The 15,122-nt window shown below is 34.8% G+C and overlaps 1 protein-coding gene across 4 annotated transcripts in view; it reads left to right on the top strand.

Annotated features, from left to right (window-relative positions):
- Positions 1-15,122, top strand: part of LOC136852520 (kelch domain-containing protein 3) — a 145,245-nt gene that overhangs the window by 99,516 nt on the left and 30,607 nt on the right. For all 4 annotated transcript variants that reach the window (XM_067127220.1, XM_067127221.1, XM_067127222.1 and 1 more), the window contains exons 3-6: positions 1,053-1,211; positions 4,709-4,896; positions 5,976-6,192; positions 10,655-10,741. In XM_067127220.1, the coding sequence (XP_066983321.1) occupies positions 1,053-1,211; positions 4,709-4,896; positions 5,976-6,192; positions 10,655-10,741 (651 nt within the window). The remainder of the gene's footprint in view (positions 1-1,052; positions 1,212-4,708; positions 4,897-5,975; positions 6,193-10,654; positions 10,742-15,122) is intronic.

Below are 15,122 nucleotides of genomic sequence, written 5' to 3'. Positions count from 1 at the left end.
GGAAGAAGAGAGAAGGATGCTGAGGCAGGCAACCTCCCTTCACAGCTGCCACTAGTAGGGGGATGCCAATTGAGCTATAGGTCATTGTGGCAGAGAAGGAATGGAGCCTGGGTAGTTGTATTTCTTCAGAACAGCTAACTTTATTTCCTTCAAGGAAAAGCCCATCCCTTTCTCTTTCAGTGGCACTATTCTAGATATATTCTCTGGACTAGCCAAAATATTTAGCCTTGTTGGTGGAGGTGGAGGAGATGATGGAGAAAGGCACTCAAGAAGTTGTAGAGGACTGAAGGACTGATCTCGGGATTTTGCAGTCTCCTCTTCTTTGTGGAAAATTTGATTGGTGATTGGTGACTGGTCATAGACCTCTCCCATATCAATAAGTTTCTCCTTCAGACTTCTTTTAGGAGGGAAACTGATGGTCAATGTTAGATTCCATCAGAAAGGGTAACTTCATGCTTTCAATAGACCTGAAGTACCAATCCATCAGAACTCTAGGCACCACCACTTTGTCTTCAATGGTACTGTCTGTCTGTTCAGAGTTCTGTGGTTTTGGGTGGCAACAGAGCTATCAGCAGATACCAGACTGCTCTGTTCAGTCTGAATGTCACAAGACAATGAGCATTGGTCACAAGAAGGAAGAGTTTCAATCTGCAGTGAAGCGGAAAGGAATGGATAAAGCAATCCTTGACAAAAATGCTTAGTCTTAAGAACAAAGTTTGTACCCATACAGACAAAGAATGAGTTGGATTGACAGTGGAAAACATACTAAACATTTACTGTGTGGGCTTACCAATCACTAGGAGTAACTGAATGGTTTCTTCTGTATGGGAAAAGTATGTCAGAGGGATATTTTATGACAAAAACAAAATTGATGTTAGATATAGGTTTCCCATGCATTGATTGTGTTTTAAGAGATTTTCTGTAATTTTTTTTCTTGAAAATTCTAATTCTGAGTGCTCTGGTGTGATATTCAGTGAAAATGAGAGTTATTGTGTTGTACTATGAATAATTTTTCTCGAAGTAATACAAAGTATTTCATAATTTTTTTGCAGTTACATATAGATGGAAACCGTTAAACATTACACAGAGAAGGAAATATGTACCCTTCCAGAGGTATGGACACACAGCTGTGGCATTTGACACCAAAGTCTATATTTGGGGTGGACGTAACGATAATACAGCCTGCAACACACTTTACTGTTTTGACACAGGTAAGACGCTTTAATATGCTGATACTGTATTCTGTTATGATGTAAATTAATTCAAATATACTAGTAGAGGTAAATGTGCTGTGATGTAACAAATTTAGTACTATTCCAGCTTATTCTGGTGTAGATATCAACTGTGGGGATTCCAGCTTGTTCCAATTAGATAAATGTAGTCTTAACCATTTTAATTTATAACATGAATCTCATTATAGATGTTTTTCAATTCCATTTGAAATCCACTTCCCTATTTATATTTAGTTCAAAATCTTTTAGTGTTGATTCCATATCATGATGAGTATCAAGTCAAACTGAAAAGGGAGTCAATTAGCTTTAATTATTCTGTTCAAAATTGTTTAGTGTTTTTGTATATCAAATTAAAAATGGAGGGCAGTTAGCTATTAACTGTATAGTAGATTGCTATTATTCACATTGGAAGGTTTCACATTATCTTTAATTGCTCATACATGATAAGGTTTTTGCCAATAAGAATCAAACTATCCATAATTTTGATTAAAAGTGTATTGTGTTTTGATGTAACTATGTTAATTAGGAACACAGTATGATAATTATTACTTGGAAGTTTTAGTATTCGCAAATCAAGAAAATTCCTTTGAAATAGAGTTTGATCCTGTGTGATCCTGTGAATTATGAACATTTAATTGCAGTGCACTAAACGACTAAAAATGCACCAAGAACAAAAAAATATCTTCAGTTATAAATTATAGAACATCAACTTATTGAACTCTGACCAGCCTTATAGATTCATTCAGGAATAATTCATTATCATCACTATGTTATTTCATCAGGTCTTGTCTTGACAGGATTGAACATCTGATGAGTTCTCCCCACTCACTACTTTCTTGCTCCTTCTGCCTGGTTTTCAATCATTCGCGTCCTCTTTGCCATCTCCTTGATCTGGACCTTCCCATTGGTTGATGTCCAGCCACTTTCATATCAATCACTTGTCTTACTAATGACCTTTCCCCCTTCTCATTGCATCCTCAGATCATTTCAGTCTCAGAGATATGTTCAATTTACAGCATATAAATTCCACACTGCTGTTTTATTTGTAATATGGTCTTATGAGTGAACTCCATACGTAAGTCTACCATTTATAGTAGCCTTCTTAGACTTTGCTCTTTATGTTTTTGCTGTGTCCATGCTCTGCTGCATAAAGAAGCCCAGATCTTACTCATAAATCATGAATTCCTGCTCTATTTACTAACAATATACTCTTAAGCAGTATTTTAAACAAAATTCATTTTTTCTCTCTTTCTCAGTTTATGATCCCATATTATAATTGATCAGTTTAACATGACCAGTGAGTCATAGGCATAGACTGTCACAGGACTCCTCAAGACCCATAATGATGTGAGGTTGGTACCATATGCATCCTGCTGGCTATTGCAGCACTAGACCTCATATAGTGGAGGCCCAGGGGAGCAGGAACAGCCACAGAAGATGGTACTGGGTATCGGGAAGCCAAGCAGTGAGACAACAGGCTATCCAAGGTTCGTATTCCTGATAGGCCTAATAATACCCAAACACTCGCCATCTTCTGGGCATCAGAGGCTGGAAAGAGGAACAAAGATGGCGATCCCCACCCCCCCTTCCCCGAAGGGAAAGAAGAGGCAAAATTAGAAAAAAATTCTCCCAAAACCCCTCCTGGTACTTTCCTTGACGAATTGTTGGAAGAGCAGGAAGGGATATGGGAAAAATCCTCAAGAGGAGGCTGAAAAGATGAAGAAGGAGATGCAGAATCAACCAACAAGGCTGGTGTCTTTGTCTTCCTCTTGTGCTGACCCTTCTCGGAGAACCTCTTCCACTGATCCACCGACTGAGAACGACATTCTGAACAAGGATTAGTGACATTGCATACATTTGCTATGCACCTACTGCATGTTGAATGTGGATCCATATTTATGGAGGCTAGGAAGCAAGAACAAGGGAATCCTCCAGCACCAGGGCACAACCTCTTGAGGTTTATGGGAACCAGAGATGGAGCTAGCAGGGTTTTGGGTATCCATGATAAACACAACTTTTCTCCACATGCACACAAAACCTTCACACTGAAACACAGAAAGAAACATGGGCAAACAAAGAACTGGCTTTATGGAGGAGAGAAGGAACAAAACATCCTCACTCAAAGGCGGTAAGAAGAATACTGATACATCACAAGTCCCAGCTTGGGTCGGTGGTTGTTCCACCTAACTCGTGATAGAGGACAGATGCTATCAGTTCCTTGCATATACAGTTCTATTGAATTTTTTACTGGTTCCAGCTGGTGCTAGAAGATTTATCCTAATGTTAAGACTTGAAGTTTGTTAGATATGAAAAATACAAATTATTTTTAAAATTTGTGATTTTGAGCACTGAAAAGTTAAAGAAATTGGACAGTGAAGTAGGAAGAAACTGAAAGGAATAGATGAAAAGTAAAAGGCAGAAAGCAATATTAGTTAAAGCTGATGGAAAATGCAACACGGAACCTTTAGTATAGTATTAACTAGCAGGACTCCAGTATAACAAACTCATCATTTCAAATGGGTCATTTCATTGAACCCATATGCTGGCAGAGTAGGAGGCTAACTTAAAATGAAAGATTTATCTTGTACCTTTTTTCAAAATTACACATTTTTACATTCTTTACTAGCTGTAGAAGTTGAGGTATGTACCGACATTTCTGTTCCTTGACATCTGTAACATTTAATCACGTGCATTTCATTTTCATGTTCTGCGCTTATCATTAATTTATTTAACATATGTCCCCAAGGAAGTGGCATTGGAAATGTGGATTCCCTCTCCAATACAGCATTCTCCATTCTACCGTAATTCTTTATAAATATTTCCCCCAGAGAGATTTTTAATTTTTACGCTGAAAGTTTATTTGAGAAGTTTCATACCATTTTAAATACTGTATACATAACAATCTTTTAACCATTTCACTCTAAAACCATTTAATAAATTTTGTTCCTTTATATTCAGTTATGGAGATTTTCTTTTAAAATTACAATTTATTTTTTATTTTAACAATAACATAAAGTATTTATTGAATTATTCCAGTCAAGGAGAGAGATCGTTTTAGTTCTCTTTTAGACTAAACCATTGATTGTGCACTTCATCTAATCATCTATACTTTGAAGGTCACCTAACTTATCTTGCTAGATAAATGGTCAGCTAGGTTGTTCCCAGTAGTAACAAAGCTGAACTGGCGTTCGGAAGCTTAACTGTTTGGAATAACCTTTTTAGATTTTTATAAAGTATTATTTTTTAAGACTGTAATTTATTAGTTGCAGTCAAAACTTTTTAGTCAGTTTAAGAAACTTTGTCTTATAGTAATAATTGAATGGTATTAATTGTGTCACAGATTATAAAATGAAAATACTTGAGTCTGGATTATATGGACCTATAAATTACTCTGTAAGGACAGTATGCAATTTTATTTTATATGGAAATAAAATAGATTTCATTTGAGTAAAGAATGTAAATTGTTTTATTTTCAGTGAACCACCAGTGGTCTGTTCCTAATGTTAATGGCCCAATTCCTGAAGCCAGAGATGGCCACTCTGCCTGTATAATTAATGACTACATGTACATCTTTTCTGGTTACCTTGAATTGATGGAGTCTTACACACAAGATGTTCATGCTCTTAATCTGAGAACGATGACATGGATGTTTATCAGGACTACGGTAAGATTTCTGCCTATTTTGCTGCTAAGTGTACTGTCATTTATACCCCACAATCCTTTCATATGTAGTTAACAAATCCCTTGATTTCACTCTATCTACTGTGTCTTGCAAAATGTGCACTAGATAGCACTAGAGATTTTTACATAGCCCTTCAGTCAATACCACGTTGTATTTTCAGACATATGTGGTAAGTATTTGAATTTATGAGTTTATGTCAATAGCTCTGTTTTGTACCTTAAGTGTTAATGCACTTTCAGTAACTATAGGAAATGGTTTATACAAGATTCTAGTAGTGTGATGCATTGTGTTTTGTTAGACTATTTCAAGATGATGATAATAATAATAATAATAATAATAATAATAATAATACAGTAAACCCCCCGTATTCGCGTTCTCATGGTTTGCGGACTCACGCATTCGCGGGTTTCTCTGTGGAACACATCTAGCCATTTTTCGCGGAAAATTCACCCATTCGTGGTATTTTTCACTGAGAATATTCACTAATTACTGTATTTTCATATAATTTTCATGAATAAATGCTCTTTTTGTAATAAAACTATTAAAATACCCAGGTATAAGCATTTTTACAGGGTTTTTTTTGGTTTAAGCTATCAAAATGGGCAGTTCTAAGTGTTTTTAGAGGGGTTTTAAGTATTCGCGGATTTTAGCTATTCACCGGGGGGGGGGTGTTACACATCCCCGCGAATACGGGGGGTTCACTGTAATAATAAAAATAATATAATAATAATAATAATAATAACAATAATAATAATAACAATAATAATAATAAAGCTGAATAAAAAAAAGGTAGGAAGTGTCTTAATTGTAATTTTTCCATTATATTCAAGATTCTTACCTTACCTAACATTAAATAAGTTAGTGTTACCAGTATGGAGCTGTCATGGAGACATATTTTCTACTAGTATAAAGTTTCTCAAAAGGGTTGTGTTAAGTTATTCCTTCTGTTCCTTGGTTGTATCATTATTGATTGGTTACCGTTGTAAGTAATGGCTAAGACGTTTACAATCTTTTTTCATTTATTTGTTATTTACTAAGATATTTTATATCTTTCATTTTAGGGTCACCCACCAATTTACAGAGACTTCCATACAGCCACAGGCATAGATGGAATTATGTATGTCTGGGGTGGAAGAGAAGTACCAAGTGGCCTGTATGATTCACCAGAAAATGAGACCTATGGTGCAGAATTGTATGCACTAGACACTGTAACAAATTGCTGGAATATTGTCCCATGTTCAGGCCGTATTCCAATTGGTAGGAGATCTCATTCAGCCTGTAAGTAGTACATGTTTTTGAAGTCATACTTAAATAAGAAATACAGCACTTGTATTTTAGCCATGGAAGTGTATCGAAACTTCGACAAGAGAGATTGTACTTTTCCGCAAGTTGTGGTTAGTTTTATGTATTCTCTTTAAATTTACATGAAGTGGAAATGCGTATTATGTAGAAGAAGGATATTATGTTTTGTTGTGTTTGTATTTAGTAATGGAAGGCGTTGTTTTAGCTGTTTCGTGTGTTTAATTGTAAGTATACATGTAATAGTGCTTAACCACCGGTATTGGTTGTTTGTCCGGTGGTTAGTCGAAGGTTTGGTGTCGGTCAAAGATGGCCGTGAACTCAGTCTCTTCATAACCATGATACAGAGTGGTTCGAGCTAGTGGGGACTCAGAAATGCAGCCATAATTATCGGTGTCTACAAATCCACTTAAGTATTCCTATTCATCTTAAAGTATATTTAGGGAAACTTCCCTTAGGAGATATGCATATATAAATGTAAGGAGAATTTCTTGAGGTGTGGTTTGGATGAGGGTCGTGAAATAGAGACTGTGCTCAAGCCATTCTAACTACTGTACATTGAGCTAGGAACAATTGAATGTGCCAATAGTAAGTTTATACTGTTTTAGTTATTATACACAACGCAATGCATTGATTTAATCACAATTTGAACTAGCATAAGAGTGAAGTAACCTGGGTGTTGTAGTATAAGACCTAGGCTACGATTGGGTCAGAAAGTTTCAAATCGTTTAGGCTCTACGATAACACTGACGGTTTGAAATGCTATACTTATTCTGAGTGAGTCGGAATAAAGTGCTCAATTCTAATCATGTGTAAGTGTCTTGGGTCATTTCTGTGCAAAAATTTAATAAATCTATAGTAAACACTTCTAGAACTCAACATGCATTCCTAGACTTCCATCAAATTGTGTTTCACCTAAGTTATATTCAGCTGTTTCCCAGTATTTATAGAATTTTTACATTGAAATAATAATTACAGGCAGTCCCCAGTTAACGGCGGGCTCGGTTAATGGCGATCCAGTTCTATGGCGCTTGTCTAGCAACGAAAATCGTAGATTTCTGCTTATCGGCACCAATAATTGGGTATTGGCGCCAATACATACCTAACAGAGCTGCTGATAACCTAAAATCGGCACTTTTCGGCGCCGATAAGCCTGAAAAAGCGCCGGAAATCGCCGATTTTCGGTTAGTGGTGATTTTCGGTTGTCATCGCACCCCCAGAACAGAATCCCCGCCGATAACCGAGGACTGCCTGTACTGTAAAATAAATATTAACAGAGGTTTTGATTGTCTGCTGAATGTTCAGTAAAAATGATAAGTCTTAGCGTGGGATAGGTTCTCCCCATCGCCAGATCCCACAAACAAACCTTTTATATCTCAAATGTGGGCAAAACAATTCCACATGCTTTCGTAGAAAATAGAACTAAAAACATAATTATTAATTACAGGAGTAGTGAGGAAATTTACCAAGTACTGTATATCAAATGATGCATTTTTGTACTCAAACCATAGTAGAAGCAAAATATAGGATGTTAATGGACACGGAAAATAAAGGATGTTAATTTTGGTTTGAGAATGTGCATAAATATACAGGCAATACAATTTATATAGTCAGTTAATATGTTCATGCTTATGTATAGGTTTTTAGGAAAAATAAATATTTTTTTTATAAAATTACCATATTTCCCAGCACTAAGGATGTTTTTGACTAACAAAATCAAACAAAAAGAACAAAAGATGCATTGAAAACATTTTACTTGTTTCAATGCATTGAAGTAGTGTGACTTCAGCTGGTACAACGTACTAGTTATTAAAGTGATTTCAGTTCATTTATTTAAAAATACTACAGTGTAAATCCATAAGTCTTGCATCTCATCATAAAATATTTCGCCATTTAACAGTACATTTTACTAGAGAATATCAATAGATACATAGTGTAATTCCATAAGTCTTGCATCTTATTGTTTGGCAAACCCACCAAAACAGCAGTTTGATAAAAAATTTCCATTCAGGATTCCAACTGCTGGTCAGGCACTTTTACACTCACTCAAAATTAGAAAATGAAGAAATTGGGAGAAGTTCAGGAGTGGTATACTGATATGATAAGTGAATGCGATGGCTTGGACTTGTGGTAAAGTGAGGAGAAAGGAGTGAAAAGGCCTTAGACGGAACCTGTTAGGGTTAAAAGGTCAGGAGGCAGGTGGGGAATTAGAAGGGGTGGCATAATGAGGGAGGACTTGGTGAAAGGTGTACCAGAGGAAGATGCTTTTGATAGAAATAGAGAAGTCTCATAAGAGTACCCAACCTTTGCTTAGGTATAGCAGTGGGGATAGAGAAGTTTGAGTAAACTTGCAAAGTTTGAAATTTGCCATAATCGTGGCAATGCAACTTTTGTTTTTGCTTTCTTAATGAACATCATAGCTAGCTTAGCTTAGTCTACCTTAACATTCCTAAGACTTACATTAGCCTACATCCTAGCCTAGCCTACCATAAAAAGGCATAAAACACTTTCATTGACCTACTTCTTGGCCTAGCATACCTTAAACATGCTAGAACACCTACATAGGAATTTAAGGATTTTAAGCATATTTAAAGTAAGACAGGCATAAAAATAGCTGATAGAAAGCACTGAGGCATTGACAGGTTTCTTTAGAAAGATATGAAGTTTAGATGAACAGCATGTTTTTTTTTATATTTACATTGAATGACAAAAGATATGAATAAGTAATAATTACATATTCTTATCTTTGGTGAGAACATGAATGAATAGCAGCTCAGATTTTAGTGGTTAGTTCTATTTTTACTGATGAACATGATCAACCTAAACTAGGCTACCGCTAAAAAAATTGCACTAAGAACAATGAAGAAATGTATTTTAAATGCATCCATTCTGTAACGGGGGATTTCATGGCTCTTTGATGTTTTCTTTGAGTATCACTCATGCCGAAGGCCCTTCTGCTCTGTCATCCCATATGCTAGAGCAAGTCGAAAGTTACAGGAGTCATTGCATCCCTTGCTCATGTACACAACTGAGAATGTAACATCTGACACTCCCTGACCTAAGGAGTAAGTCTCCTGTATAAAAGGTGGTGGTTTTTATTTTTTTTTAGTTTTTCCTAGGTACAGTATTCAGAACAGCCTTTTATAGTGTAATCCCACGTCTTCCACCCTGCTTTGCTCCTGTAGCCAAAGGAAAAGGGGAGTAGTTATGAAAGGTGAGGTAGGGATATTCCCCCACTCACTTTCATAACCACAAGTTAACAGCCTGTTACCAAGTTTAATGACTGTTCCAGCTTGTGCTGACAGTGCTCATACGTTGGGAGGTTCTGGTTGGTATACCTAGGGAAAAAACAAATTACTGTAAAAATCTGTTGTTTCTTCTCTCCTGAGGTTCATAGCCCTCTTGAGTTGTGGGAGTTTGAAATCTTCCAACGAGGACAGTTCTTCACCATGGGAGCTTGGTAGTGAACAGGGAAGTCATGAAGATTTGGCAGGATCTCTGGGTCCAAAAGTCTTCGCCAATGCTTACCAGAAGTTAATTATCTGAAAGGAGTCACCCAGCAAGTGCTCAGACTCATTGAAATCTGTTTGTTGTTACATAATGTTATTGGTAGGATATCAGAAGCAAGAAGAAAGTAAAAACTCAAAACACCAGTGATACACCGTAAAACACTGGAGAAGCAAAGCCTTCTGGGTAATCATGAAAAAATTTATTGTGATGCTGTGAGCATAAAACAAAAATACCAAAAAAGATAAGGTTGTTGTATAGAACTGTAAGCATAAGGATGTATATGTGTATAGGTATTTATGTTCAGTGTGAGGTTGAATGATAAATTAGACATAGAGAAAAATAGTTACTGAAGACCTTAAGACTATCTGAGGGTGAATGAAAAAAGCCATCCAAAAGACAATTCTCATATATTTTTCTCTCATGTTTTTAATGCAATTGTAAATAGAATTTAGTGTTCATTGGTATTCACTGGATTCAATTAAAGTTTATTAGAAAAGGAGAAATAATATGAATTCAGGAGGAAAAGGTTGTTAAGGACAAGTGCAAAAGTGATTATGTTGGTGTATAAAAATCTCAGAGATTACAATCAAAAGATTATAAAGATGTGAGTGTTATAATTATGAAAGATATAAAATTATAATAATTTGATTACTGAAGATATTTCTTTTGCTAAATTTTGAAAGTGTCAAATTATGTAATCTGTAATATGTCTTATATTAAAGATTATTATAAAAATTTGTCCATCTGTATTTCAAATGAGATTTTTATATTTCCAGTTGTTCATAGAAGCTACTTTGGTAGTTTCAACAGTGGGGAAAGACATCATTTTGGAAGTGTTATATTATGTAATCTTTAATATTTCTTATATTAAAGATTCCTTATTATAAAAACGTGTCCATCTGTGTTTCAAATGAGATTTTTATATTTCCAGTTGTTCATAGAGGTAAGATCTACTTCTTTGGTGGTTTCAACAGCAGGGAAGGACAACATTTCAATGATCTTCACTGTTATGATCCAGGTAAGCATCTATCTTAGGATGTTGTATGGGTTTTTAAATGTCTACATTGCAACAAAAGTTAGTTTTTTCACCATTATTGGAAATATACTATTGACAACAACAAAAATTCCTTAAGTTCTTATGTGGCAAAATGACAAATATCTTGATTGGCTTGTCAGGGTTTGTAGCCATTGAAGACAGGCTGTTGTCAGTATTTCAGGTTGAAAATTCCTTTAATTCGGTAAATTAAATATACAATTATGCTTGATTTAAAATGATGAAGTTAAGAATTACTGTATAATCAAGTAAATAAGTTTCTTGATAGTGATGGACTTGCTGTAGGCTTGTATACAGTTGTCATGTGAGAATAACCTGTAATTCACAAATTATTTGAAACATTATATAGTGGCATGACCACATTTGGTACTGGTTCCCCACTGCTGCTGTAAAGCCATCCCAATATAAAATTTTAAAAATTAACATAATACACATCTTGCTTATTTAATTTGATGGTAACATATGCTTGCGTATCATGCGACTTTTGAAGACCTAATTTTGAAGCTGATTTTAAGGGGGTCACATCATACATAAGGTATAAAATTGCCGTATGTAATATTCACATATTAGTATTGTATTGTAAAATACAAACATAATGAATATGCATCTTTTCCATGGATCTTTTAAAGAGTTATACTTTACTTTACTGTATCCAATAACATTGTATGTGCAGTAATACCCTGAACTTGGGCAATTCGAGTTGCACGAATTCACAGACACACGAACTTTTCATTGGAACCTATCTAATTGTCATACACGAGTTTTTCACAGACACGCAAACACTTAGAATCTTGGGAAACCCTTGAGAACCCTGCAAAAAAGTGTGTATGTTTAATTTTTTATGTAATTTATAAGGTCTCAAGCTTTTATGTGTAAATTAAATAACATTAAATAATAAAAATAATCATTTCTCTCTCTCTCTCTCTCTCTCTCTCTCTCTCTCTCTCTCTCTCTCTCTCTCTCTCTCTCTCTCTCTCTCTCTCTCTCTCTCTCTCTCTTCCTGAAATGAGAGAATTTTTATGGTACATGTATACAGTACATATGTTTATTAGTTTTGTTTGATAAATTAATTATTTGTCTAATAATAAGTAATTTTCAAATAATAAGATTAAATAATAATAATATAACTGTAATTACAAAATTTTTACTATGTATGTGATACATATTTTAAACAAACAAATATCATTCCTGTATCTTTTGTGAACTTGCTTGAGGGCAAAGCTGTCAAATATGTTGAATTTATGCGACAGGATGGGGGAGTGTTGCCAATAGTGGGTCAAAGGATTCTTAAGTAATTCTCTCTCTCTCTCTCTCTCTCTCTCTCTCTCTGTAATAATTCATAAATAATTCCACTCTTAACATAAGGACAACAATTCTCTCTCTCTCTCTCTCTCTCTCTCTCTCGGTAGTAATTCGTAAATGATTTCACTCTCTTAGCGTAAGGACAACAGTTATCTCTCTCTCTCTCTCTCTCTCTCTCTCTCTCTCTCTCTCTCTCTCTCTCTCTCTCTCTCTCTCTCTCTCGTAGTTAGCACACATATATTTTACAACATATTACTATTTCTCTGTACGTCTTTACCAGTACAATAGAAAATTATTTTAAATTGATCTAATTTTACCTGTACCATCTACGATGGGTAAATGCGCTAGTGTGGCAAATATTACGTTCTGAAAAACACTGTTCATAAAAAATCATTTCAGAACAAAGAGAAAGAGACGCGCTAGAATAAAGTAGTTCTTAAAAACGAGGTTGAGGAGACTTCTGAAAATAGATTGGTCGGAAGAGGGAGAAAGAGAAATAGTATAGTAATCTTCACACTCATATATTTTTATGTCAGCCATTTATTTCTGCTTTTAAGGGTAATGTAATAAGCTAAATTTTAAATGAAATTACAGCAACTTTAATTTCATTTAAAAGTTATCTTAATACTTTGGGAGCATGATTAGGGTCAAATTTAGTGTTTAAACTATAGAAATAAGCATTTATTAGCATTTTGAGAGACTGTGCCAAACTTACATGAAAATTTGTTTGGCGCAAGGAGTTCTGGACCTAACCTCGCTTAAGTTTGGGGTATGACTGTATTCTCATATTACTACTGTATTATAAAAAACAAACATAGCAATCAGTGTTTTGGTCTGGAAATCAGCTGAGGGTAAGGTAAGTTTATTTTGCCATATTTAGCTCAATTCAGAGCGATTTTCTTGCTTCTACTTAGCATAAATGAATCTCTAGATACTCTATTTATATGGGACAAGGTTATTTTTCGTTATACAAAGTGTTTTTAACTTGAAATGTGACTTAAATGCATCTTGTGTTGAACTGAATAGTTATTTTTTTGTTAACTGATGGCACTGGGGGCATTTATTTTTTTTTTGTGGAAAAAATTAATAGATTCTGTTGGCTCTTTTCACTTGATTTCATTATAATACGATCTGTACATACTTATCTTTTATCGACATGAAAATAATAGTAAAATGTGTTCTTTCATGCCCAGTAGTTTTGATTAAAATACTTTTCTCTCCAATTTTATTCACGGTTGAGTTTAATTACAAATCGAAGTTTACAGGAGTTTCATCCATGTTGCTGATGCACAATAATTATAGTCATATGCAGGTTGAACATTGTTTTCTGAACTTCAGCTACAACTTGCAGCTTGAATTTAGCAGTATATTTCCTTGCCAATCTTTTCTCCAAAGCGAATAAAGGTATAATGTAAAGATATATCAGTCCTGTTCTACTTAACGTCATTTGTAACATAACTGCGGTAACTTTTTATTATTGTTTGATGGTTGAAATGCAAGCACCCGATTCGGTTGTTCATAGCAAAACAGCTGTTTCTTGTTCGGTTGTTTATTGCTGTACATGTTTGCGCAACGAGTATAGCGTTACATACTAACGATACTTTTATCATTCTCTTTTACTTTTTAATTCATTTAACTAGAAGATGGGATAGATAAAGAGATGGAGGAAAAGAGGTTGGTCTATTGTAATTTGGTCTCTCAAAAAAGGAACTCGCATGATACACGAGATACATGATAGAATAATTTTTTATGTGTGAAAATTTGGGGGTCGCACGATACACAAGATTGCATGTTGCGTGAGTATATATGGTAATCTTAACAATTTTTTAAGCAATCAAGTGACTAATTAGCTGTTTGCCTTTTTTTATAGTTACCAGAGATCTAGCTATTTGCCTTTTTTTATACAGTTACCAGAGATCACACACCTGACATTTTTTTCATGGAAATTAATGAATAGATGATTTTCATAAAATGGCAATAGTTTCAGTGCCTCCTTCTGATAAATGGTTATTTAGTGAAGGTGATAAAAAAAAGAATATACTACTTTGTGTCCATAAAGATGTAAAAGTATAATTAAAGTCAATGAAGAAATGGAACTTGTTTTCAGTGATGTGTGACCAAGACACACATTTACCATCTAAAAGTATTGCCACCCTCTACAAATTATAAATGATGTTATAAAAAAAAGTAGAAATGTGGGCTGCAATCTTTGCTGATTGGTGCAGGTTTTGATTTCAAAATGGTGTCTGTTTTGTGGGAAATCTGGGTGCAGGTTTTGATTTTAAAATGATGTCTGTTTTGTGGGAAATCTGTTCTAATAGTCTCTTAAAAAAAGAATCTGGGTACATATACACTGACACTGTTTACTCTGAGAGTTGCATTGTAAGTTTCAGAACAAAAATCTAGATACCCGTAAGCAACAAAACAAGATCCAAATCCTAAGAAATCTCAGTGGCCACCTCAAAGACATTCTCAAGGAACTCCTTTATCCAGTTTGCTGCATGTATAAAAAAAAATTTGCACATATTGCTATAAATTGTGTGACTGAAGAAGTGAATAGAATACTACTTACCCTAGCTTTAGCTCTGCATAGCTTGTAATATGAGAGACACCAAGTATGTGAGCAGTGAGGTATTTTAATAAGTGAAATAAATGGCTAGGAAAATTTTATGATTCAAGAGTACTGGTGATGATATAGTGTCTTGCAAGAATCTTATTTTTTTTTGTAACAAAACTACATTGTTAATTATTGGTGATATGAAGTTAATCCAAACAACTTGTGAAGCACATGCCCTTACCAACTCATGAAGAATCAAGATGAATGCATCAGTTTTCTCCCAGAATCATTACATATCTCTATAAAACATCATTTTGCACAGGAATGGTAGAGACTACAGTAGTATTTATTGGTCGGGCATCATCTCTCCGTGCATTGTTGCCATTTTTGCAGTGTGTGGGAGTAATCACATCATCATTTTTCAACCAGATTTCAAACTGAATTTTTTCAATGCATTGGTTTTGCTGTCTTATCTTACATCAGACT

The sequence above is a fragment of the Macrobrachium rosenbergii genome, chromosome 25, assembly GCF_040412425.1.
Source record: "Macrobrachium rosenbergii isolate ZJJX-2024 chromosome 25, ASM4041242v1, whole genome shotgun sequence".
Lineage (NCBI taxonomy): Eukaryota > Metazoa > Arthropoda > Malacostraca > Decapoda > Palaemonidae > Macrobrachium > Macrobrachium rosenbergii.
The sequence above is the reverse complement of the archived record's forward strand: the minus strand, read 5'-3'. Positions and strand labels throughout refer to the sequence as shown.